General features: G+C 41.7%; 1 protein-coding gene across 4 annotated transcripts in view; it reads right to left on the minus strand.

Annotated features, from left to right (window-relative positions):
• wasf3b (WASP family member 3b) overlaps positions 1 to 23,257 on the minus strand; it is a 122,286-nt gene that overhangs the window by 78,826 nt on the left and 20,203 nt on the right. For 2 of the 4 annotated variants that reach the window (XM_078545394.1, XM_078545391.1), the window contains exons 2-3: positions 10,826 to 10,900; positions 10,330 to 10,488 (exon numbers count right to left, since the gene is read on the minus strand). In XM_078545394.1, the coding sequence (XP_078401520.1) occupies positions 10,330 to 10,462 (133 nt within the window). In that variant the 5' untranslated portion in view covers positions 10,463 to 10,488; positions 10,826 to 10,900. Of the gene's footprint in view, positions 1 to 10,329; positions 10,492 to 10,825; positions 10,901 to 23,257 lie in introns of all 4 variants that reach the window. The other 2 variants (XM_078545395.1, XM_078545392.1) reach the window with 1 other exon arrangement.

Genomic DNA, 23,257 nt, shown 5'->3' on the forward strand with positions numbered 1-23,257 from the left:
CACTGTGAGCCATCAAGCAGCAAGCACAATCTGTAAGCTCATGACCAGGCATATCCCCCACTCTACCATTACCATCATGCCGGGGGGGATCAACCAGTTAAGTGATGAGTGCGGTGGGGGGGGGATGCCAGGAGCAGCACCAGACATACCTAAGAATGAGGTGTTAATCCAAAGATAGAACACATGATTACTTATTCTGTAGTCCTGCCACATCCAGTCGTGAATAGTGGTGGACAATTAAACAACTCACTAAAGGAGGAGGTTCCAAAAATATCCCCATCCTCAATGATGGGGAAGCCCAGCACATTAGTGCTAAAGATAAGGCTGTAGCATTTGCACCAATCTTCAGCCAGAAGTGCCAAGTGGATGATCCATCTCAGCCTCCTCCAGAGGTCCTCAGCATCACAGTTGCCAGTCTTCAGCCAATCCGATTCACTCCACGTGATATCAAGAAGTGGCTGAAGGCACTGGATACTGCAAAGGCTATGGGCCCTGACAACATTCCAGCAATCGTACTGAAGACTTGTGCTCCAGAACTAGCTGTGCCCTTAGCCAAGCTGTTTCAGTACAGCTACAACACTGGCATCTACCCTGCAATGTGGAAAACTGCCCAGGTATGTCCTGTCCACAAAAAAAACCAGGACAAATCCAACCTAGCCAATTACCACCCAACAGTCCACTCTCGATCATTAGCAAAGCAATGGAAGAGTTCATCACTAGTGCTATCAAGCTGCATTTACTCAGCAATAACCTGCTCACTAACGCTCAGTATGGGTTCTGCCAGCGCCACTCAGTTCCTGACCTCATTACAGCCTTAGTCCCAACATGAACAAAAACTCAAGAGCTGAGGTCAGGCGAGAGTGACTGCCCTTGACATCAAGGCAGCACTTGACAGAGCCCTAGCAAAACAGGAGTCAATGGGATTCAGGGACAAAAATGTCCACTGATTGGAGTCGTAACTAGCACAAAGGAAGATAATTGTGGTTCTTGGAGGTCAAGCATCTCAGTCAGAGGACATCACTGCAGGAGTTCCTCAAGGTAGTGTCTTTGGCCCAACCATCTTCAGCAACTTTATCAATGATTTTCCTTCCATCATAAGATCAGAAGTGGAGGTGTTCGCTGATGATTGCACAATGTTCAGCGCCTCCTCCTTTAGTGACTCCTCAGATACTGAAGCAGTCCAAGTCCATATGCAGTAAGACTTAGCAGTCCAAGCCTGACTGTTGGCCAAGTGACAAATAACATTCATGCCACACAAGTGCCATGCAATGACTCTCTTCAACAAAAGTGTGTCCAAACATCTCTCCATGACATTCAATAGCAGTGCCATCATTGAATCCCCCACTATCAACATCCCAGGGGCTGCCGTTGGCTAGAAACTGAACAGGTCCAGCCATATAAATGCTGTGGCTACAAGAGCTGGTCAGAAGCTGGGAATTCTGCAGCAAATAACTCTTCAAAGCCTGTCCAAGGTTTCCAAGGCACAAGTCAGGAGTGTGACGGAACTCACCCCTTGCCTGGATGAGTATGGCTCCGACAACAATCAAGAAGCAGGACCATTAGAAAATCATATTTGATCAGGCAGAGTTAACATGGGTTTGTGAAATGAAAATTGTGTTTAACTAATTTATTAGAGCTTCTTGAGGAAGTAATAAGCAAGGTGGATAACAGGGAAACCTGTGGATGTGGTGTACTTAGATTTTCAGAAGGCATTTGATAAGGTGCCACATCAAAGGTTGCTACACAAGACAAGATTACATGGTGTAGGGGGTGACGTATTAGCATGGATAAAGAATTGGTTAGCTAACAGGAAGCAGAGAGTAGGGATAAATGGGTATTTTTTGGGTTGGCAATCTGTAACAAGTGAAGTGCCACAATGATCAGTGCTGGGGCCTCAACTATTTACAATCTATATCAATGATATAGGTGAAGGGACCAAATGTATGGTAGCTAAATTTGCCAATGACACAAGATAGGTAGGAAAGTAAGTTGTCAAGAGGAGATAGAAAGTCTGCAAAGGAATAGAGACTAGTCAAGCAAGTGGGCAAAAATTTGGCAGATGGAGTGTAATGTGGGAAAATGTGAACTTGTCTACTTTGGCAGGAGGATTAGAAAAGCAGTATACTATTTAAATGGAGAGAGACTGCAGAACTCCATGGTACAGAGGGATCTGGGTGTCCTGGTACATGAATCACAAAAAGTTAGTATGCAGTTACAGCAAATGATTAGGAAGGCAAATGGAATGTTGGCATTTATTGCAAGGGCTATGGAAGAAAAAGTAGGAAAGTTTTACTGCAGCTGTACAGGACCTTGGTGAGACCACATCTGGAATACTGTGTGCAGTTTTGGTCTGCTTATTTGAAAAAAAAACATAGAATTGCATTTGAAGCAGTTCAGAGAAGGTTCACTTAACTCATTCCTGGGATGAGGGGCTTTTTAAAAATTCTTTCACGGGATGTGAACATCGCTGGCTAGGCCAGCATTTTTATTGTCCACCCCTAAGTGCCCTTGAAAAGATGGTGGTGAGTCACCTTCTTGAACCACTGCAGTCCATGTGGTGTAGTTACACCCACAGTGTTGTTAGGGACTGTTAGTTGATGACACAAAGACAGGTAGGAAAGTGAGTTGTGAAGAGGGCGCAAGGAGGCTACAAAGTGACATAGATAGGTTAAATAAACCATAGACCCATAGAACACTACAGCACAGAAAACAGGCCATTCGGCCCTTCTAGTCTGTGCCGAAATATTATTCCACTAGTCCCATTGACCTGCACCTAGTCCATAACCCTCCAAACCTCTCCCATCCATGTATCTATCTAATTTATTCTTAAAACTTAAGAGTGAGCCCGCATTTACCACGTCAGATGGTAGCTCGTTCCACACTCTCACCATTCTCTGAGTGAAGAAGTTCCCCCTAAACCTTTCCCCTTTCACCCTAAAGCCATGTCCTCTCGTGTTTATTTCTCCTAATCTAAGTGGAAAGAGCCTACTCGCATCTACTCTGTCTATACCCCTCACAATTTTGTAAACTTCTATCAAATCTCCCCTCATTCTTCTACGCTCCAAGGAATAAAGTCCTAACCTGTTTAATCTTTCCCTGTAACTCAACTCCTTAAGACCCGGCAACATCCTAGTAAATCTTCTCTGCACACTCTCAATCTTGCTGATATCCTTCCTGTAGTTAGGCGACCAGAACTGCACACAATACTCCAAAGTTGGCCTCACCAATGTCTTATGCAACCTCATCATAATATCCCAACTCCTATACTCAATACTTTGATTTATGAAGGCCAGTATGCCAAAAGCTTTCTTTACAACCTTGTCTACCTGTGATGCCACTTTCAGGGAATTATGTATCTGAACTCCCAGATCCCTTTGTTCCTCCGCACTCCTCAGTGCCCTACCATTTACTGTGTATGTCCTACCTTGGTTTGACCTTCCAAAATGTAACACCTCACACTTTTCCGCATTAAATTCCATCTGCCATTTTCTGGCATGTTTTTCCAGTTAGTCCAGATCTCTCTGCAAGCTTTGAAAGCCTTCCTCGCTGTCCACAACGCCTCCAATCTTAGTGTCATCAGCAAACTTGCTGATCCAATTCACCACATTATCATCCAAATTATTGATATAGACAACAAACAACAATGGTGCCAGTACAGATCCCTGAGGCACACCACTAGTCACAGACCTCCAATCTGAGAAGCAATCATCCACTACCACTCTCTGTCTTCTCCCACACAGCCAATTTCGAATCCAGTTTACAACCTCTCCATGGATACCAAGTGTCTGAACCTTCTGAACTAACCTCCCATGTGGGACCTTGTCAAAGGCCTTACTAAACTCCATGTAGACAACATCCACAGCCTTTCCTTCATCTACTTTCTTGGTAACCTCCTCGAAAAACTCTACAAGGTTCGTTAAACACGACCTACCACGCACAAAGCCATGCTGACTATCCTTAATCAGCCCTTGGCCGTCCAAATAATTATATATCCGATCTCTCAGAACACCTTCCAATAATTTACCTACTACTGACGTCAGGCTCACTGGCCTGTAATTACCTGGTTTACTTTTGGAGCCTTTTTTAAACAATGGAACAACATGAGCTACCCTCCAATCCTCTGGCACCTCACCCGTGGCTAAGGACATTTTAAATATTTCTGCCAGGGCCCCTGCAATTTCTACATTAGTCTCCCTCAAGGTCCAAGGGAATATCATGTCAGGCCCGGGGGACTTATCTACCTTTATTCGCCGTAAGGCAGCAAGCACCTCCTCCTCTTTAATCTCTATATGTTCCATGAAACTACTGCTTGTTTCCCTTCCTTCCTTATACACTATGCCAGTTTCCTGAGTAAATACTGATGCAAAAAAACTGTTTAAGATCTCCCCCATCTCGTGAGGCTCCACACATAAACGACCACTCTGATCTTCAAGGGGACCAATTGTGTCCCTTACTATCCTTTTACTCTTAATATACTTGTAGAAACCCTTTGGGTTTACCTTCACATTATCTGCCAAAGCAACTTCATGTCTTCTTTTTGCCTTCCTGATTTCCTTTTTTAGTATTTTCTTACATTTTCTATACTCTACAAGTACCTCATTTGCTTCTTGTTGCCTATACCTGCTATACACCTCTCTCTTCTTCTTAACCAGATCGGCAATATCCCTTGAAAACCAAGGTGCCCTATGCCTGTTAACTTTGCCTTTAATCCTGACAGGAACATGCGAACTCTGCACTCTCAAAATTTTGCCTTTGAATGCCTTCCACTTACTGAACACATCCTTGCCAGAAAACAACTTATGCCAATCCACTCTTCCTAGATCCTTTCTCATTTCCACAAAATTGGTCTTTCTCCAATTTAGAATCTCAACTCGAGGACCAGACCTATCCTTATCCATAATTAGCTTAAAACTAATGACATTGTGATCACTGGACCCAAAATGTCCGCCTACACATACTTCTGTCACCTGACCTGTCTGGCTCCCTAATAGGAGATCAAGTATTGCATCCTCTCTCGTTGGTACCTCTATATATTGATTTAGAAAACTTTCCTGAACACATTTGACAAACTCCAAGCCATCCAGCCCTTTTACAGTATGGGAGTCCCAGTCAATATGTGGAAAGTTAAAATCTCCTACTATCACAACTTTCTGTTTCTTACATCGGTCTGCTATCTCTCTACAGATTTGCTCCTCCAATTCTCTCTGACTATTGGGCGGTCTATAATACAACCCTATTAATGTGGTCACACCTTTCCCATTCCTCAGCTCCACCCATACGGCCTCTGTAGACGAGCCCTCCGGGCTGTCCTGCTTATGCACAGCTGTGATATTTTCCCTGACTAGTAATGCCACTCCTCCCCCTTTCATCCCTCCCCCTCTATCACGTCTGAAACAACGGAACCCCGGAACATTGAGCTGCCAGTCCTGCCCCACCTGCAACCAAGTCTCACTAATAGCAATAATGTCGTAATCCCACGTGCCAATCCACGCCCTAAGCTCATCTGCCTTTCCAACAATACTCCTTGCATTGAAATAGACGCACCTGAGAACATTTCTATCACGTACGGACCCTTGATTTCTGTCTGTACATGCATTCCTCCCTTGACCTTTATCTTCCTCCACCTCACTATCTGCTCTAACACTCTGGTTCCCCTCCCCCTGCAAATCTAGTTTAAATGCCCCAGAGCAGCACTAGCAAACCTACCCGCAAGGATGTTAGTCCCCTTCCAGTTCAGGTGCAAACTGTCCCGTCGGAACAGGTCCCACCTTCCCTGGAACAGAGCCCAATTGTCAAGAAACATGAAGCCCTCCCTCCTGCACCATCTCCTTAGCCACATATTTAGCTGCATTATCCTCCTATTTCTAGCCTCACTAGCACGTGGCACAGGTAGCACTCCTGAGATCATAACCCTGGAGGTCCTGTCCTTCAACTTTGCACCTAACTCCCTAAACTCTCGTTGCAGGACCTCCTCCTCCTTCCTATCCACGTCATCGGTCCCTACATGGACCACGACATCTGGCTGCTCACCCTCCCTCCTGACAATACTGAGAACTCGATCCGAGATATCGCGGACCCTGGCACCAGGGAGGCAACAGACCATCCGGGATTCTCGATCTCTCCCACAGAACCTCCTATCTGTCCCCCTAACTATCGAATCCCCTATCACTACTGCTCTCCTCTTTTCCCTCCCTCCTTTCTGAGCTGAGGGTCCAGCCTCGGTGCCAGAGACACGACCACTACAACTTGTCCCTGGTAGGTCGTCCCCACCAACAGTATCCAAAACGGTATACCTATTGTTGATGGGAACGGCCACAGGGGTGCTCTGCTCCTTCTGTCTATTCCCCTTCCCTCTCCTGACATTCACCCAGCTGCCTGCCTCCTGACTTTTAGGGGTGACTGTCTCCCTGAAACTCCTGTCTATTACTGCCTCTACCTCCCGTATGATCCGAAGTTCATCCAGCTCCAGCTCCAGTTCCCTAACTCAGCTTCTCAGGAGCTGCAGCTGGATGCACCTTTTGCAGGTGTAGTCATCAGGGACAATTGTGCCAGACAAAAGTGGGCAAAGATCGGGCAAATGGAGTACAATGTGGGCAATTCTGAAATTGTCCATTTTGGCAGGAAGAATAAAAAAGAAGCACATTATCTAAAAGGTGAGAGGTTGCAGAGCTCCAAGATTCAGAGGGATCTGGGTGTCCTAGTGCATGAATCACAAAAGACTAGTATGCAGGTACAGCAGGTAATTAGGAAAGCTGATAGAATGTTATCATTTATTGTGAGGGGAATTGAATACAAAAGTAGGGAGGTTATGCTTCAGTTTACAGGGCACTGGTGAGACCACATCTGGAGTACTGCGTACAATACTAGTCTCCTTATTTAAGGAACGATGTAAATGTATTAGAAGCAGTTCAGAGAAGGTTTACTAGACTAATACCAGGAACAGGCAGGTTGGCTTATGAGGAAAGGTTGCACAGGTTAGGCTTGTATCTACTGGAATTTAGAAGAGTAAGAGGCGACTTGATTGAAACCTTGAAGATCCTGAGGGGGTCTTGACAGGGTGGATGTGGAAAGGGTGTTTCCTCTTGTGGGAGAATCTAGAACTAGGGGTCAGGTTTAAAAATAAGGGGTCGGTCATTTAAGACAGAGGTGAGGAGAATTTTTTTCTCAGAGGGTCATGAGTCTTTGGAACTCTCTTCCTCAAAAGGCAGTGGAGGCAGAATCTTTGAATATTTTTAAGGTAGAGCTAGATAGATTATTGATAAACAAGGGGTGAAAGGTTATTGGGGTAGGCAGGAATGAGGAGTAGAGGTTACAATCAGATCAACCATGATCTTATTGAATGGCGGAGCAGGCTTGAAGAGCCGAGTGGCCTACGCCTGCTCCTAATTGGTAAGTTCTTGTGTATATGTTCGTATGTAGGGAGGGAGTTTCAGGATTTTGACCCAGCAACAGTGAAGGAACGACAATATAATTCCTAGTCAGGATAGTCTGTCTATCGCATGCTGCCTCACTGTTTAGCATGCAAGCAGTTCAGTGTTGTAGCTCACCAGGCTGAAGCTTCATTTTTAGGTAAGTCTGATGCTGCTCCTGGCATGCCCTCCTGCACACTTCATTGAACGAAGGTTGAGCCCCAGCTTAATGGTAATCATAGAATGAGGGATATGTCGGGTCATGAGGTTAAAAATTGTGGATGAGTACAATTTTGCTGCAGCGCCTCATGGATGTCCAGTTTTGAATGAAATGTAAGCCATGATGCTTAAGAGAAGCAAGGGAGGAAATAGCAGAGGCACTGACCATCATTTTCCAATCTTCTCTGCCAACAGGTGTGGTGTCGGAGGACTGCTAATATTGTGCCAATGTTTATAAAGGGAGATACTGAGAGTAATTACAGGCCAGTCAGCTTAATCTCAGCAAAATATTGGAAAAAATTCTGATGTGACAGAGTGAATCGTCATTTAGAAAGGCACAAATAAATCAAGGACAGTCAGTGTGGTTTTGTTAAGGGAAGACTGACTTGATTGAGCTTTTTGAGGAAGTAACAAGGAAGGTCGATAAGGGTAATACATTTGATGTAGTCTACATGGATTTTAGCAAGGCTTTTGATAATGTCCTATGTGGTAGACTGGTCAGAAAATGAATAACCAATGAGCTCCAAGGGCAAGGGTAAGCTGGATCCAAAATTGGCTCACTGGCAGGAAGCAAAGGTCAACAGGTTGTTTGTGACTGGAAAGTTTTTTCCATTGGGGTTCTGCAGGGCTCAATACTAGGTCCCCTGCTTTTCATGGTATATACCAATGATTAAAATTCAAATGTAGGGTATGTGATTGAGAATTTTGAAGATAATGCAAAAAAAATGGTTGTGTGGTTGATAATTAGGAAGAAAACTATAGACTGAGGAAAGGATCAATGGACTGCTCAGGTGAGCTGAGAAATGGCAAATGGAACTCAATTAGAGGTGTGAGGCAATGCATTTGGGGGAGGGCAAACAAAGCAAATAAACACACAATAGATAGTAGGATACTAATGTAAAGAACAGAGGCACCTTGGAGTGCATGACACAGATTCCTGAAGGTAGCAGGACAGGAAGACAGGCAAGGTGGCTATGAAGGCTAGAACTGCACAAACCACTTGTTAGGCTACAGCCACAGCTAGAGTACTGCATATAGATCTGATCACCATATTACAGGAAGGATGTGGTCGCACCAAAGAGGATACAGAGGGGATTTGAGAATTTTGTCAGGAATGGGGAATTTTATTATGGAGAAAGAATAGGTGGGTTAGGGTTTTCTTTGGAACAGAGGAAGCTGAGGGGGCATTTAATTAAGCGTATGAGGGGCCTAGATAGAGTGGATACAAAGGACATATTTTCCTTAGCAGAGTGGCCATTAACTGGATATGGATATAAAAGTAAATGGTAAAATGATTAGAGGGGGGTTGAGAAGGTTTTTCACCCAGAGGGTGGTGTGGGTTTGGATCTCACTGCCTGAAAGGTAGAGGCAGAAAACATCGTCATGTAAAAAATACTTGGATATGCACTTGAAATGCTGTAACCTACAGGGTTACAGAGCAACAGCTGGAAAATGGGAAAGCACTATTTTAGCTAGCACAGACACAATGGGATGAATGGTTTCCTTCTGTGCAATAAATTTTCTATCATGCTCTATCCCCTGTTGAAGGCACCAAATTCAAAGCAACAGAGGAATGAAGGAAGTCTCCACCCTAGAACCCAATAAAACTTTAAGGCCAGCTTTTAAGCAGCAAGCGCCATTCCTTTGTTGCTGACCCCAAAACCCAGGCTAGTACTTCTATGTGGTCAACATTTGTTCAAAGCAATAGTTTTTTTTTTAATTCATTCACGGGAATGTGGGCTTCGCTGGCTGGGCCAGCATTTATTGCCCATCCCTAGATGCCCTTGCGAAGGTGGTGGTGAGCTGCCTTCTTGAACCTCTGCAGTCCATTTGGTGTAGGTACACCCACAGTGCTGTTAGGGAGTTCCAGGATTTTGACCCAGCGACAGTAAAGGAAGTGCTGTCGAAGGAGCCTTGGTGAGTTGTTGCAGTGCATCTTGAAGTTCCTTTTATTCTACTGAGTAATGACCAATAGAAGCTTCTGAGGAAGAGTATTCCTAACCTTTTACTATTCTAATTTGACATGGATGTAGAAATAATAGGGATCTGCTAGATTTTTGTACTTGTAGATTCTCTTTGGTCATAAATACAACTTTAACATGGATGTGTAATTATGATTAAGCCAGACTGCTATCAGCAGCAACTCTTAAATTACAAATAGTGAATGCATTGATCAACCATTTTGGGATCTGGCTGAAGGCAATGTACTTCCAGCATTGCTAACCTCTATAGATGGCTTAATATTGACTTCAGCCTGCCAGTGAAATTTAAAATCAAATAAATCTTAATTTTCACATGATTCTCTTTTCTATTACAATGACCAGAACTGTGGCCTGAAAAAAACAAGTTATCAAAAGAATAAATATGTTAAAGATCAAGAAACACTTTTTTGGCTAAATTTAAAGGCAAATAGATTTACTGCAAGGCATCAATCTCATTCATAACTTCTGAACTCTCCATACAAATTTTCAGTATTTTGATCACACTTTGATCTTTATTATGCTAACAGAAAAGTCTCTATCCACAGATATTAGTTACACCTGCTAAACGAGAAAAGTGTTTTCTTGAACAATATTTGTAACATTTGCATTATATAAGGATGTTCACATAAAAATGCTTGAGACAACAAGCAGTTAGATTATTTTTATCATTTAGATTCAAAGTTAACAAACTCTGAGAAGAAAGAGGCATCTACACTTACTAAGACTGCTGAGCTGACGAATGATGGCCGCTAGCGAATTGTTTGTGACACACTCCAGTTCATTGCTAATTCCGTCAGGCAAAGCACCATGACAGAGGTGCCTGGGTTCAATATTCCTCTTTACTAATGGCATGTTTTCTTGTGAGGATAGAACACTACCTGCTGAAAATAACATGCAATATTTAACATGAGGACAAGGCCACAAACCTATTTCCATTTAATTTCATTTGGTTACATATTAACTGGGCAAAATGACATACCTAAAGGCAAAGCTGCTAAGTTTACAGTATACAGTGATAAAATTGAAATTCTTTATATTTTGAGTATGTGAATTGCATAGATTCTAATATTGTAAAAGTGAGATTTACCAATGAAAGCAAGCATATGAATTAAGAGACAAATCTTTTGATGTTAATCATGCAGTCACCATTCCATTCATTACCTACAACAAATGGCTGCCAGATTAAAGTATTATGGAAAAGAGAGAGATGCTGACCTGTTAATTCTGTTCTCACTGTAATGACTGATCATGCCTAGCCAATGGTACCTTCCATAGCTGAAACAGGCTTGCCTGAAAATTGGAACATCTGTTAATTAACAATTTGGCAAAGAAAGCTGTCAAGTCACCATACTTAAATAACCATGAATAAATTTATAAATAGAAATGGCTAGCATACTGCCTACAACAACAATCATTGCATTTCAACACAATTAGCACTTTCAAGCATGTTGGCATATTTCTAAGAGATGCGATAATAAGGCATTATACAAATGTAAGTTTTGTCTTATATTCACAGCAGTGGAGCTACTGTGGCACTGCTCACTGTAGAACAGATTATACAGTTGCATACAAGTTATATTGACTAGGAGAGCTGTGAATTTAAAACCCTAATGATAAACAACTCAATCAACATTCATAAGAGGGCTTGTACAAGTTAACATTTTTAAGAAATATTCTTGAAATAAGACTTTTGTCCTGAACAAATTAGCTGATCAACATTCAATTTTATTAGTAAAACCAGTGGATGCTTTTGTGATGGCAATTGGCAATTCTTCATCCTTGCATATTCCAACAAGATCTTAGTGTTCATCAATCACCAGCAATCATGCATTCATTCAAATGTCAAAAAATGTGCACCCCATCACTGTTATACATATTTTATGCATTTTCTACCTGTCTGCCCATATGCTACATGTCATTCCTCAGCTCAAAGGCCTAGCAGGCGTCATAAATACTTTAATCACAGAACTTGGCTCATCTTCAACATTCTTTTTAAAAGACACCATCCCTTAAAGGGTTAATGCAATGACTGGTTGCTGCTGTTCTGAAATGGACAGCATTTTACAAAAAAAGCTAATTAAGCAGTTTTAAAGAAGCTCTTGACCCTGGTAGACTATTTACAAAAGGGTCACATGGTGGTATATAGCTTTGAAAAAAACCATGCCTGGAAAACAGTGTTTAAAAGCTGGTAGGCTGGCTTTGGCTTTGGAGAATAAACAAGGAGGATCAACTGCTTGGGTAAAGATGATAACAGATCCTGGAGCTCCAGACCCAGACCAAAGGAAAAAGTGAATGGAAGTTGCTCCAAGGTTGCTGTACTTTCTGAAATCGACTGACTGCAAGTTTTCTGTGAAGTGCACCTGGAAAGTAGTGCAAGAGTCATCGATTGTTTCTCAGACCAGTGCTGAGATCCAACCGTATAGCCCAAGGACTCCATCATCTATCCTTTTCCCTTGAACCGTTGACTTTTAACCTTTTGGCAGAATTCTTCTTTTTTTTGGTGTGTGTGTGTGTGTGTGTGTGTGTGTATATATGTGAATGAGAGTTATGGTATTTAGAAAGAGTAATTATTATACTTTCATATTTCATACTGTATGTTAATAATCTTTGCCTTCTACTTTACAAGTCCGATCTTATAATAATAAACAACAAAATTATTAGTTTGAAAAAAAACCTGAGTATTGTATGGCCATTCTGAGATTAATAGCTGGCCATATAGCTAGCTGGAGAAATCATTTAAATATATGTTGTGATCCGTGGAGTAGTGGAACTAGAGACAGTCAGTGCACTCCTCCCAACTTTGTCGTAATACAGACAAACTTTCAAACTTTGTCAAAGCTTTTAGTTACTAATAACATGGAAGCATAGAGAGCAAACTAAGCAGACTTTCCTTCTGACTTTTCTCATCCTCAATGGGAAATCATTTGGCTTTTATTCTGCACCTTTTCTGCTTCCCTTTGGTGATCTCATCCACATACAGAGGTCAGCTTTTATAAGTACATTGATGACACCCAACACTACCTCCCTAGCACACCTTGACGACAATTCCACTATGTTGACAGATTGCTGGTCCAACATCTAACCTTGAATGTAACACAATTTTCTCCAGTGAAAACTGGGAAACTCACGATATTCTCTTCCCCCAAAAAATTCCACAAGTTTCCTATTGGTTCCATCGACTTCCCTGGTCATTGTGTCAGGCTGAACCAGAAGGTTTGCAATTTGTGTCCTTTTAGATCTCCAAGCTAAGTTCCCAAGCTGATATATTCTCCATAACAAGGAATGCCTACTTCCAGCTCCAAAACATTACCAACATATGAAAATGAGAGTCAGGAAAAGGTTAGCTGATCCATCAATCAGTTAGCCTAACATTAGTAGCAGGGAAAATGCTAGAGTCTATTATAAAGGATGTGATAACAGGACACTTAGAAAATATCTACAGGATTAGATAAAGTCAACATGGATTTATGAAAGGGAAATCATGTTTGACAAACCTCCTGGAGTTTTTTTGAGGACATAACTAGCAGAATAGATAAGGGAGAACAAGTGGATGTGGTGTATTTGGATTTTCAGAAAGCTTTTGATAAAGTCCCACATAAGAGGTTAGTGCAAAATTAAAGCACATGGGATTGGGAATAATATATTGCTGTGGATTGAGAATTGGTTAACAGACAGGAAACAGAATAGGAATAAATGGGCCTTTTTTTGGAGTGGCAGGTGAGGGCTAGTGGGATACTACAGGGATCAGTGCTTGGGCCCCAGCTATTCACAATATATAATCAATGATTTGGATGAGGGAACCAAATGTAACATTTCCAAGTTTGCTGATGACACAAAACTAGGTGGGAATGTCAGTGGTGAAGAGGATGTTAAGAGGCTTCAAGGCAATTTAGACAAGTTGAGTAAGCGGGCAAATACATGGCAGATGCAGTATAATGTGGATAAGTGTGAAGTTATCCACTTTGGTAGGAAAAACAGAATAGCAGAGTATTATTTAAATAGTGATAGATTGGGAAACATTGATGTACAAAGGGATCTGGGTGTCCTTGTACACCAATCACCGAAAGCAAGCATGCAGGTGCAGCAAACAGTTAGGAAAGCAAATGGTACGTTGACCTTCATTGCAAGAGGATTATAAGAGCACATATGTCCGTATGAATATATTTGCGTACAAGAGCAAGGATGTCTTACTGCAACTCTACAGGGACTTGGCGAGACCACACCTGGAGTGTTGAGTGCAGTTTTGCTCTCCTTACCCAAGGGAGGATATACTTGCCATAAAGGGAGTGCAGCGAAAGTTCACCAGACTGATTCCTCAGATGGCAGGATTGTCATAGGAGGAGAGATTGGGTTGAGTAGGCCTGTATTCACTGGAGTTTAGAAAAATGAGTGGGGACCTCACTGAAACGTATAAAATTCTGACAGGGCGGGACAGACTGGATGCAGGGATGATGCTTCCTCTGGCTGGGGTGTCTAGAACAAGGGATCAGAGTCTCAGGATACAGGGTAGGCCAATTAGAACTGAGGGAAGAGAAATTTCTTCACTCAGGGTGGTGAACCGTGGAATTCTCTACCACAGAAGGCTGTGGAGGCCAAGTTACTGAATATATTTAAGAAGGAAATAGATAGATTTCTAGATTCTAAAGGCATCAAGGGGCATGGGGAGACAGCAGGACTATGGCATTGGGTTAGAGGATCAGCCATGATCATAGTGAGTGACAGAGGAGGCTCAAAGGTCCGAATGGCCTGCTCCTGTTCCTATTTTCTATGTTTCAATCCTGTATTGCACTCACAATGCTAGTCACGGCTAGTATAACTCTTGCCTCTCAGTCAGAAGGTTGTGGGTTCATGTCCCACTCTAGGACTTGAGCACAACAACCTAGGCTGACATTCCAATGTTATACTGGTGGAGGTGCCATCTTTCAGGTGAAAAGTTAAACCAAGGCCCCATCTGCCCTCTCAGGTGGATGTAAAAGATCCACAACACTATTTCAAAGAAAAGCAGGAGAGTTATCAGTGGTATCTTGACCAGTATTTGTAGCGGTGTTCATTTGTGGAGGACAGCATTTCCTACATATGCTCAGTTGTAGTCTCAGTATCAAGAGCTTCAGCTGGCCGAATCGAATTGAACAAATTGGCTTGATGTAGACTAACAATAAGTTCAATTTACCCACTTTTAGATCTGTGCAGTCCTTAACCAATTGCAAATTCTTGTATCCACTCCACCCAAGATTTATCAATTGTTCCCTCTGCAAAGCATGCTTCTGACAATCCAGTTAATGATGATACATATCAGGAAATTTCAGTAAATGAGATTCTCAACTTCCAACATGGAGCATTGATTATAATATTTAGTTGAAGGTCACTTTTTGGCAAAAAAAAATCAATTAAAAATATTTTGGATAAAATGTTGAAGAAAAATTCATTACCCAATTTAGGACCTAAAACAATGGCCTTGGGATTAAGAGTCCCGATTTATATCCATTGAGCCAAACAGGCTATATAGGAACTCCTTGCACAGAATCTTAACTCACTGGGTCAAGCTTAAGGAAGCAGCAATTACATAAAATCTCATTGAGGCTGAGACTGCATCAGAGATTGGGAACTGGGATGAATTGTTGAAGGTAAAATTACATTTTTCTTTCCTCATGGCTATTTGCTGCATTGAAATTACTGTGGATCACGCATGTTCCAAATTCCAAACAATCGCGCATGTGCTAGCAGCAGTGTGGGCCGAGTGCGCAAGTGCACCTGTTTCTTTCCAATCGGCAGCAGGAGTTAGTGAATATTTACTTCTCAATGGACATCACAAAAACAGACTATCTGGTCATTGGCACATCGCTGTCTGTCAAAGCTAGCTGTGTGCAAATTGGCTGCTGTGTTCCTACAATACAACAATGATTACATTTCAAAACTATTTCATTGGCTGTAAAGCACTTTGAGACGCCCTGCGGGTTGTGAAAGGTGCTATATAAATGCAAATCTTTCTTTCTTTTTATGTCCGTAGAATTATAGATACTCCCTACAAAATCACCATCTCTGCTCCACAGCCAGGTGGAGCCAGCAACACAAACTGGAGGAACAGTACCTCATCTTCCGACTAGCCACTTTACAGCCTTCCGGACTGAATATTGAATTCAACAACTTTAGATCTTGAACTCCCTCCTCCATCCCCACCCCCTTTCTGTTTCTTCCCCCTTCCTTTTGTTTTTTCCAATAATTTATATAGATTTTTCTTTTCCCAACTATTTCCATTATTTTTAAATCTATACCTTTTATGCCCTGTTAGTCTTTCCACCCCACCCCCACTAGAGCTGTACCTTGTGTGTCCTGCCATCCATTCTTAATTAGCACATTCGTTTAGATAATATCACCACCTTCAACACCTCTTTGACCCTTTTGTCTGTGACATCTTTTGATTATCTGCTCCTATCACTGCTTGCTTGTCCCTACAACCACACCCCACTCCCCACTTCTCTCCCCCCTCCCACCCCCCCCACCTTAAACCAGCTTATATTTCACCCCTCTCCTAATATTACTCAGTTCTGTTGAAGGGTCATGAGGACTCGAAACGTCAACTTTTTTCTTCTCCGCTGATGCTGCCAGACCTGCTGAGTTTTTCCAGGTAATTCTGTTTTTGTTTTGGAGCCAGCAATCTCTTAGGTAAGATAATGTAAGGGAAGGGGAAGAGGGAGCATTAGAAGATTCCTCTGTTATGAAGATGTAATTTCATGATTCTTATGTTTTAGGAATATAACTTTTATTTTGGGAATTGAAATTTTTAAATGTAAGCAATGAAAACTTCTAGGTTGAGAAGGCTTAAGTAATTGCCTAAAGTAATGAAAGGGTAGCCTATGTTTATTTAATAAGGTCAGAGTTAGAAGTGGAAAACACTAAACAATGGGTGACCCTTTCTGAGTCTTGGTGGAGACAAGAGGTCTACAGCCGTAGTTCAATCTAAGCCAGCAAATAAGAAACGTAAAGATAAATATGACTCCGTTCATTGGGCTTGGATTGCCAGGGACCTGGAGCTGCATGTGGCCAACACAATGGAATTTACAAATCCCTGCATTTAAGTGAATTCAGTGGAGACTGTAAGCAAGCTTGTGTATCTAATATTTATATTATTTTTAGCAAATACTCAGAAATTGCTAAAGATTGAATGCTACTTGATTCCTAATCTGCACGCAGCTCTAGAAGCCTGCATGTCTGGTTTGAAAATACTGTACATAAACAATAAGGTTAAATGTAGAAGATAAAATTAGTACAATAGTAAAAGCAATCTCTGTTTTCTTAACTTTAAAAGCTGGGTGATTGATTTCTACAAACAGAATGAGACTTTAGATCATTTGAACATGCAAGAGAAGTGTTTATTTGCTGTTAAGCACGGACGTTAACAGGTCACAATAACAGGAAGTCAGCTGGCATTTTCAACTGTAAAATAATCAGTCTGTTAAAAGCACTTTTAAAAATAAAGTACCACACTTTAAAACTAGTGTCTATCCTAGATTAACGTAGCATTAGATTTAATTGTTTATTTGGTAAATCTTGAGGACTAAAGCTCCAAGATGAATAGTACAAAAGTATTCATTTTAGTTAATTCTATATCCCCTACACCAAGGTTTATTTCCGAATCAGTGAGCTGAAAACTGTATCTTGACAGCGCCCAAAGCATTGCTTCTTTAAAACAAAGGCTTTAAACATATGATTATAAGTGTCTTATTTCAGACACATAGTTTGTACCACATGTAAAGAAACTTACCTAAATGTTTCAAATCTCTATACCGATTTCAAAAAGAAACAGGTTCCGTAAAAATGGTGGACACTCTGGATTCTTTTGAAATCAATTGCTACCAAGTAGTATAACAAGAAACGGCTCCTTTCCTCAATATAAAGGAAATCAAGTTTTAAGCTTTAAATAGCTTATGCGTCCTGTGCACATGACAGCCTACAGTTGCCAAAGGACCTTGTCAAAAGATACTTTTTTCCCCTGGTATACAATAGTAAAATGCAGTGCATAATTTGCTAACTGGCTTTTACCCAGAACTCAATGTTATGATTTCTATGCCTTAGATATGATTACGAACCATGAGATGAGTATATCACAAATCAGTCCACATCTGCATGCAATTTTTGAGTTCAACATGAGGGATATCAGGGCTGAGGAATGGCACATTTTCCGCTCGCTACAAAATCAAAATAAAACAAAGGTCAAATATGAAATGAGGTGCTATAACCCCTACCACAGAAAATGTCAGTATAATCCTTTAAAGTGCACCAGCCTCCATGTCACCCAATTATATATAACTGCAGCCTACACCTAAATAAAATGAACACTTAAGTACTCTGAAGCCAATTTGATTGGCAACTGCATATAGTTGCCAAACAATCTAATGCCACAGAGTATGATATGGAATTGTAATTGAGCTTAAAAGTTATTACTGTTCCCAATCAGTACAAAGTGGTACCATGTTACAGGGAAGTTTGCACTATTGTCAAATGCCCACAAGCAGCTCTGTTGAAATGGTGGAAAGATAATTTTACTTAGCACTTTTATGGCCTCCAGAGAAGCAGAATATCTCATCTTAAGCATCAATTTCCTTTTACCTCTGGAAGAGTCCAAGGACCATCAGCAACAAATACTGTCAACTCTGTCAACCAGCCTTTTTAGTGGCAGGCTGCCTCAGCAGAAGAAAAATGCAGCTTTACTATTTTCAAACAACTGCATGTGCATAAACGTAATAACTAAATTTAAACCAATTTTTAGGGTGTCAATCTGGTTTTGCACTTGCACTTAGAGTTCATCGATTAGATTCACTTCTTTAAGATCAAAGAGTGGTGAAAAGTTCTTGTTAAAATGTATGAAGATCATGCAATATTCTCCAAGTCACTGTGACCCTACCATGCTGGAAACAATGCAAGAAGGTTCAACACTACATTGTGTTGTGTGGTTCTTCCAGTAGTGATATTAACATTAAATCACACAAATAGTGGGCCATGAGCTACACCAGGATTTCAAAATGTAAGTTGAAAACAGAGGTTTGTAAAGATAATTATCTGCTAAAGGGCAGTATAATGTAACTGACCATTTAATGGTGGCAGCCTTCTCTTATAAGGTACTGGTTTGCATCGTGGGGTGGTCAATTCTGCATTAAGCATCACCTGGCATGACTCAGGAGCCCCACTCTGGCACGGCAGTCTCTAACACATGCTGCAAACAAAGACAACGGGCTGAGAAGGTGCACGATTCGCTGACCTCAGTTTACTCTGGGCCATCTTGCCGGCCAGCTGAGCTTTTCATTTCTGCTCGTCTCTTCCTATGCCCTTCCAGTCAGCCTCCAGAGGTTGCAGCCTTCAGCGGTGTCTCTCAGTTGTCAGTGTCAATTTCCACCATCTTCATATCCCACTTGCAGATGTCCTTGTGGCACAGGTATAGATGGCCAGGAGATCGTGACTGTACATAAGGTCTTTGAGTATATGGCCATGATTCATCCGATGAACCAGCACAGTGGCTTAGCAATGAGTATGCTGATAGAATTAGCATGTTCCAGAACCTCCGAGTTCATGGCCTTGTCCTACCAAAAGATGCCAAGGATATGTCTGAGACAGTGAAGGTGAAAACTGTTCAGCCTTTTCTCTTGCCTAGCATATGTTGCTCACATCTCACCATTGTAACAGAATGCACTGAAGGCACAGACTTGGTAGAATCGCAGTTTAGTGTTCTCAGTTTGCTGTTGTTCCACACTTTCTTACTCGGATTGGACATGGACAGCTGCAGTGTTTGCAATATGTGAGTTGATTTCGGCATCAAGTGACAGATTGCTGGTGATTGTGGAGCTTAGATGTGAAACGATAAACAACCCCGTGTCACATTGTCAATGCTGATAGATGGTGGCATGGCAACATCCTGGACCATAACATTTATCTCCCTGATGTTGATGGTCATTTACAAATAGGATTTACAGAAAACAAGAAATTTATCAGGCAACACTGGATCTAGTTCAGTTCAAATTGTTCTTGGATTAATTTTTTCCAAAATATTTCAAGGCCAGCATCCATTGAGCCATATCCCAGCAGAATGTAAATACCTGTATGAAAGGAGAGTCCAGAAATATTGCTTAAAAAAAGAGGAAAAACAAATAATAATAATGGGCTGTGTTTGCTGAGAAAATAACGGTGCATGAACAACCTATGCCTTGTATTTGTTCATAACACGTGGGCATCATTGGCAAGGGCAACATTTATTGTCCATCCCTATTTGTTCTTGAGATGGTGAGCTGCTTCTCGCTGCAGTCCATATGGGAAAGGTACTCCACAGCACTGCTAGGTGGGAAATTCTAAGATTTTGACCCACTACTGAGACATCACTGTAAGACAGTCAGGACTGGGAACTAAATATAACAAGTTATAAGGTCTACAGGAAAGATAGAGAAATAGTAAAGACAGAGGTGTACTTTAGCAATGAAGTGATTTCATCCTTCCATGATTAGATAGGATATAACAAGGTAATCAGGCAGTCAATACTTTACGGATAAAATTAAGAAATAGAGAAGGATTTCATACTGTAGTGGGAGTTGTATAGAGGCTCGCTGGTAGCAGCCCTGAAGTGTTAGATTGTAGAAGTGCAGAAATTAGACAAGCATGGAGTAAAGCCAGTGTGATCTTAATTGGGTGGGGGGGGTGGGGGGGATTTTAAATTTCATATACGTTGGAATAATTAGGCTTGCACACGTCAGAAAAAGTAGCAAATTTCTTGAGTATGTCTGGGGTCATTTTCTGCAGCAATGGGCAGAATCTTGCTCTTGTTGGGCGGGCTTGACTGCCGCCCGCGATCAAGGCCGGAAGGCAATTTTATGCTGGCGGGCTAATTAAGGCCCACCCAGCACGAAACGTGAGCAGCAGCACTCAGTGTCGCCAGTGCAGGCTGGGGGAGGAGGGCAAGCAGGGCGAGCACGAGTGCGCGCTTCAGAATCTCCGAGGCACAGAGCTGCCTCAGGGAAATGAAGATTTTTTTTAAAAATAAAGAAATTAAAAAGTTATAAAACTTGTCCCCTCATGTGACTTTGTCACGAGACAAAACATGTTATTAATTAAATTTTTTAAATTTTATTTTATTTTTATTTGCTCATCCTGCTGTGGATGAGGTTTCCTAAAAAGTGCAAAGGCCGTTTGGCCTTTTCACCTGCCCGACAACCATAAGGCTCGACAGGTAGAGAAAAATGTCAGTCAAATGATACTTTAATGGCCTTAAATAGGCCTTTTCATTGTCGGTTGGCATGCTGCCGATTCCCATGCACGCCGACGGAACTATCACGCGACTGCGCATTGACGTCAGGAAGCTCGCCCAACATCAATGCGTGTCATTTTACGCTCGAGCGGGTCAAGCGCACACGCACCCGCCGAGCTAAATATTTTGCCCAATATGGTCGAAAACCAACAAAGAAGCAGGCCATATTAAATTTAGTAATGAGAAATGAGCCAGATTTAGTTAACAGTGAATATTTATCTATCAGCGACCATCATATGATCAATCTTAACAGTGTTCGAAAGGGAAAATGTGAAGTGGCTACGAAGATTCTAGATTTAGGTGAGGGTGACTTCAATGTGTTGAGACGGACTGTTTACTGTAAACAGAGAAAATCTGTTAATTGATAAAAAGATCAGTATTCAAAAACCAGAACCAGTTTATACCCTTAAGGGGCAAAAGGTCTACTTGCCAAAAAAAGCTATGGATGGCTAAAGTGATAAGAGATAACATACAGCTAAAGGATAAAGCATAGAAATGTAAAAATATGGTTTTATTCTTTTCACAGGATGTGGGTGTCACCGGCTAGAACAGCACTTTTATTGCCCGTCCCTAATTGCCCTTGAGAAGGTGGTGGTGAACCACCTTCTTGAACTGCTGTAGTCCATGTAGTCCCACAGTGCTGTTCAGGAGGGAGATCCAGGAATCTGACCCAGCGACAATGAAGGAATGCTGATAAAGTTCCAAGTCAGGATGGTGCGTGGTTTGGAGAGGAACTTGCAGATGGTGGTGTTCCCATGCGTCTGCTGCCCTTGTCCTTCTAGGTGGTAGAGATCGAAGGTTTTGGAAGTGCTGTTGAAGGAGCCCTGGCGAGTTGCTGCAGTGCATCTTGTGGATGGTACACATACTGCCACTGTGCATCAGTGGTGGAAGGAGTGGATGTTGAAGGTAGTGGATGGAGTGTCAGTCAAGTGGGTTGCCTTATCCTAGATGATGCTAAGCTTCTTGAGGCTTGCACTCATCCAGACAAGTGAAGAGTATACCATCACACTCCTGACTCGTGCTTGCAGATGGCTTTGGGGAGTCAGGAGGCAAGTTATTCTTCCCAGCCTCTGAACTGCTCTTGTAGCCACAGTATTTATATGGCTGGTCCAGTTCAGTTTCTGCAAAATTGCAGCAAAGTGGAACAAAACAGACAATAAGAGGCATAAAAAGATTGATGAAAAGAAACTTGCAACGAAATCAAAATTAACAAAAAATTTTAAAACTATATTTGGAAAAATAAAGTGTTCAGGAGCAATGTAGGCCTCTTGAAAGTTTGATAACAATGATAATGTTGATGAAAATATGAAATTATGGACCTGTTAAGTAAATACTTTGCATCAGTATTTGCAGCAGAGAAAGAAGTTTGCATGCCAGGCATTCTGAAAAATTAATATTGAATTAGTGACCAAATCTTCCACTTGGCTCAGGGAAATCTGACCTGCGCACTTTTACAGCCTGTAAACTGCACACCTGACCCATGTGTGACTTCACAAGCCATTTTTGTCTTTTCGCACCGGGGTCAGGTTCACTATGTAGTTTGTGAACCATGCTGAAGTGCGTGAGGAGTGTAGGTGCGGAGGTGGGTCAGTTAGAAGGCCCACCTCAGTTTTCCAGAATATCCCAGCACATAGTTAAATAGCAAAAGCACTCGACAAATATTGTGTGTCTGTCTTCACTATTGAAGGCACAAGTTTCGTATCAGAAATAGAAAGTAACCTAGGGGCTAAAAAAAAGTGAGGAAATTAAGGAAATTAGTATCACCAGAGAAAAAGTATTGGAGAAATTCAAGGGACTAAAATCCAACAAATCCCTAGGACCTGATAGCCTACAACCTAGGGTCCAAAAAGAGATAGCTGCATAGATACTGGATGTGCTAGCTATGATTTTCCAAAATTCCTTTGATTCCAGAACTATCCTATTAGATTGAGAGTTGGCAAATGTTTCACTGCTTTTCAAGAAAGGATGGATACAGAAAACAGTGAACTACAGGCCAGTTAGCCTAACATCAGTTGTTGGAAAAATGCTGGAATCTATTATTAAGGGAGTCTCAACAACACACTTGGAAAAGCATAGTATAATTAGAACAAGTCACCATGGTTTTACTTAAGGGAAATCCTGTTTGACAAATCTATTAAATATTTCTGAGAATGTAACGAGTAGGATAGATAAAGGGGAACGAGTATATATGCATTTTCAAAAGGCATTCGATAAGGCACCACACAACTGGTTATAGACAAGATAAGGGCTCAAGGAATTGGGGATAATATAGGGATATAGGGTGGAATTTTACGCCAGCGGGATTTTACAGTCCCACCTAAGTCAATGGAGTTTAGAATGGCTCACTGCATTTTACGGCC

Source organism: Cetorhinus maximus, chromosome 7 (assembly GCF_964194155.1).
Source record: "Cetorhinus maximus chromosome 7, sCetMax3.hap1.1, whole genome shotgun sequence".
NCBI classification, from domain to species: Eukaryota; Metazoa; Chordata; class Chondrichthyes; order Lamniformes; family Cetorhinidae; genus Cetorhinus; species Cetorhinus maximus.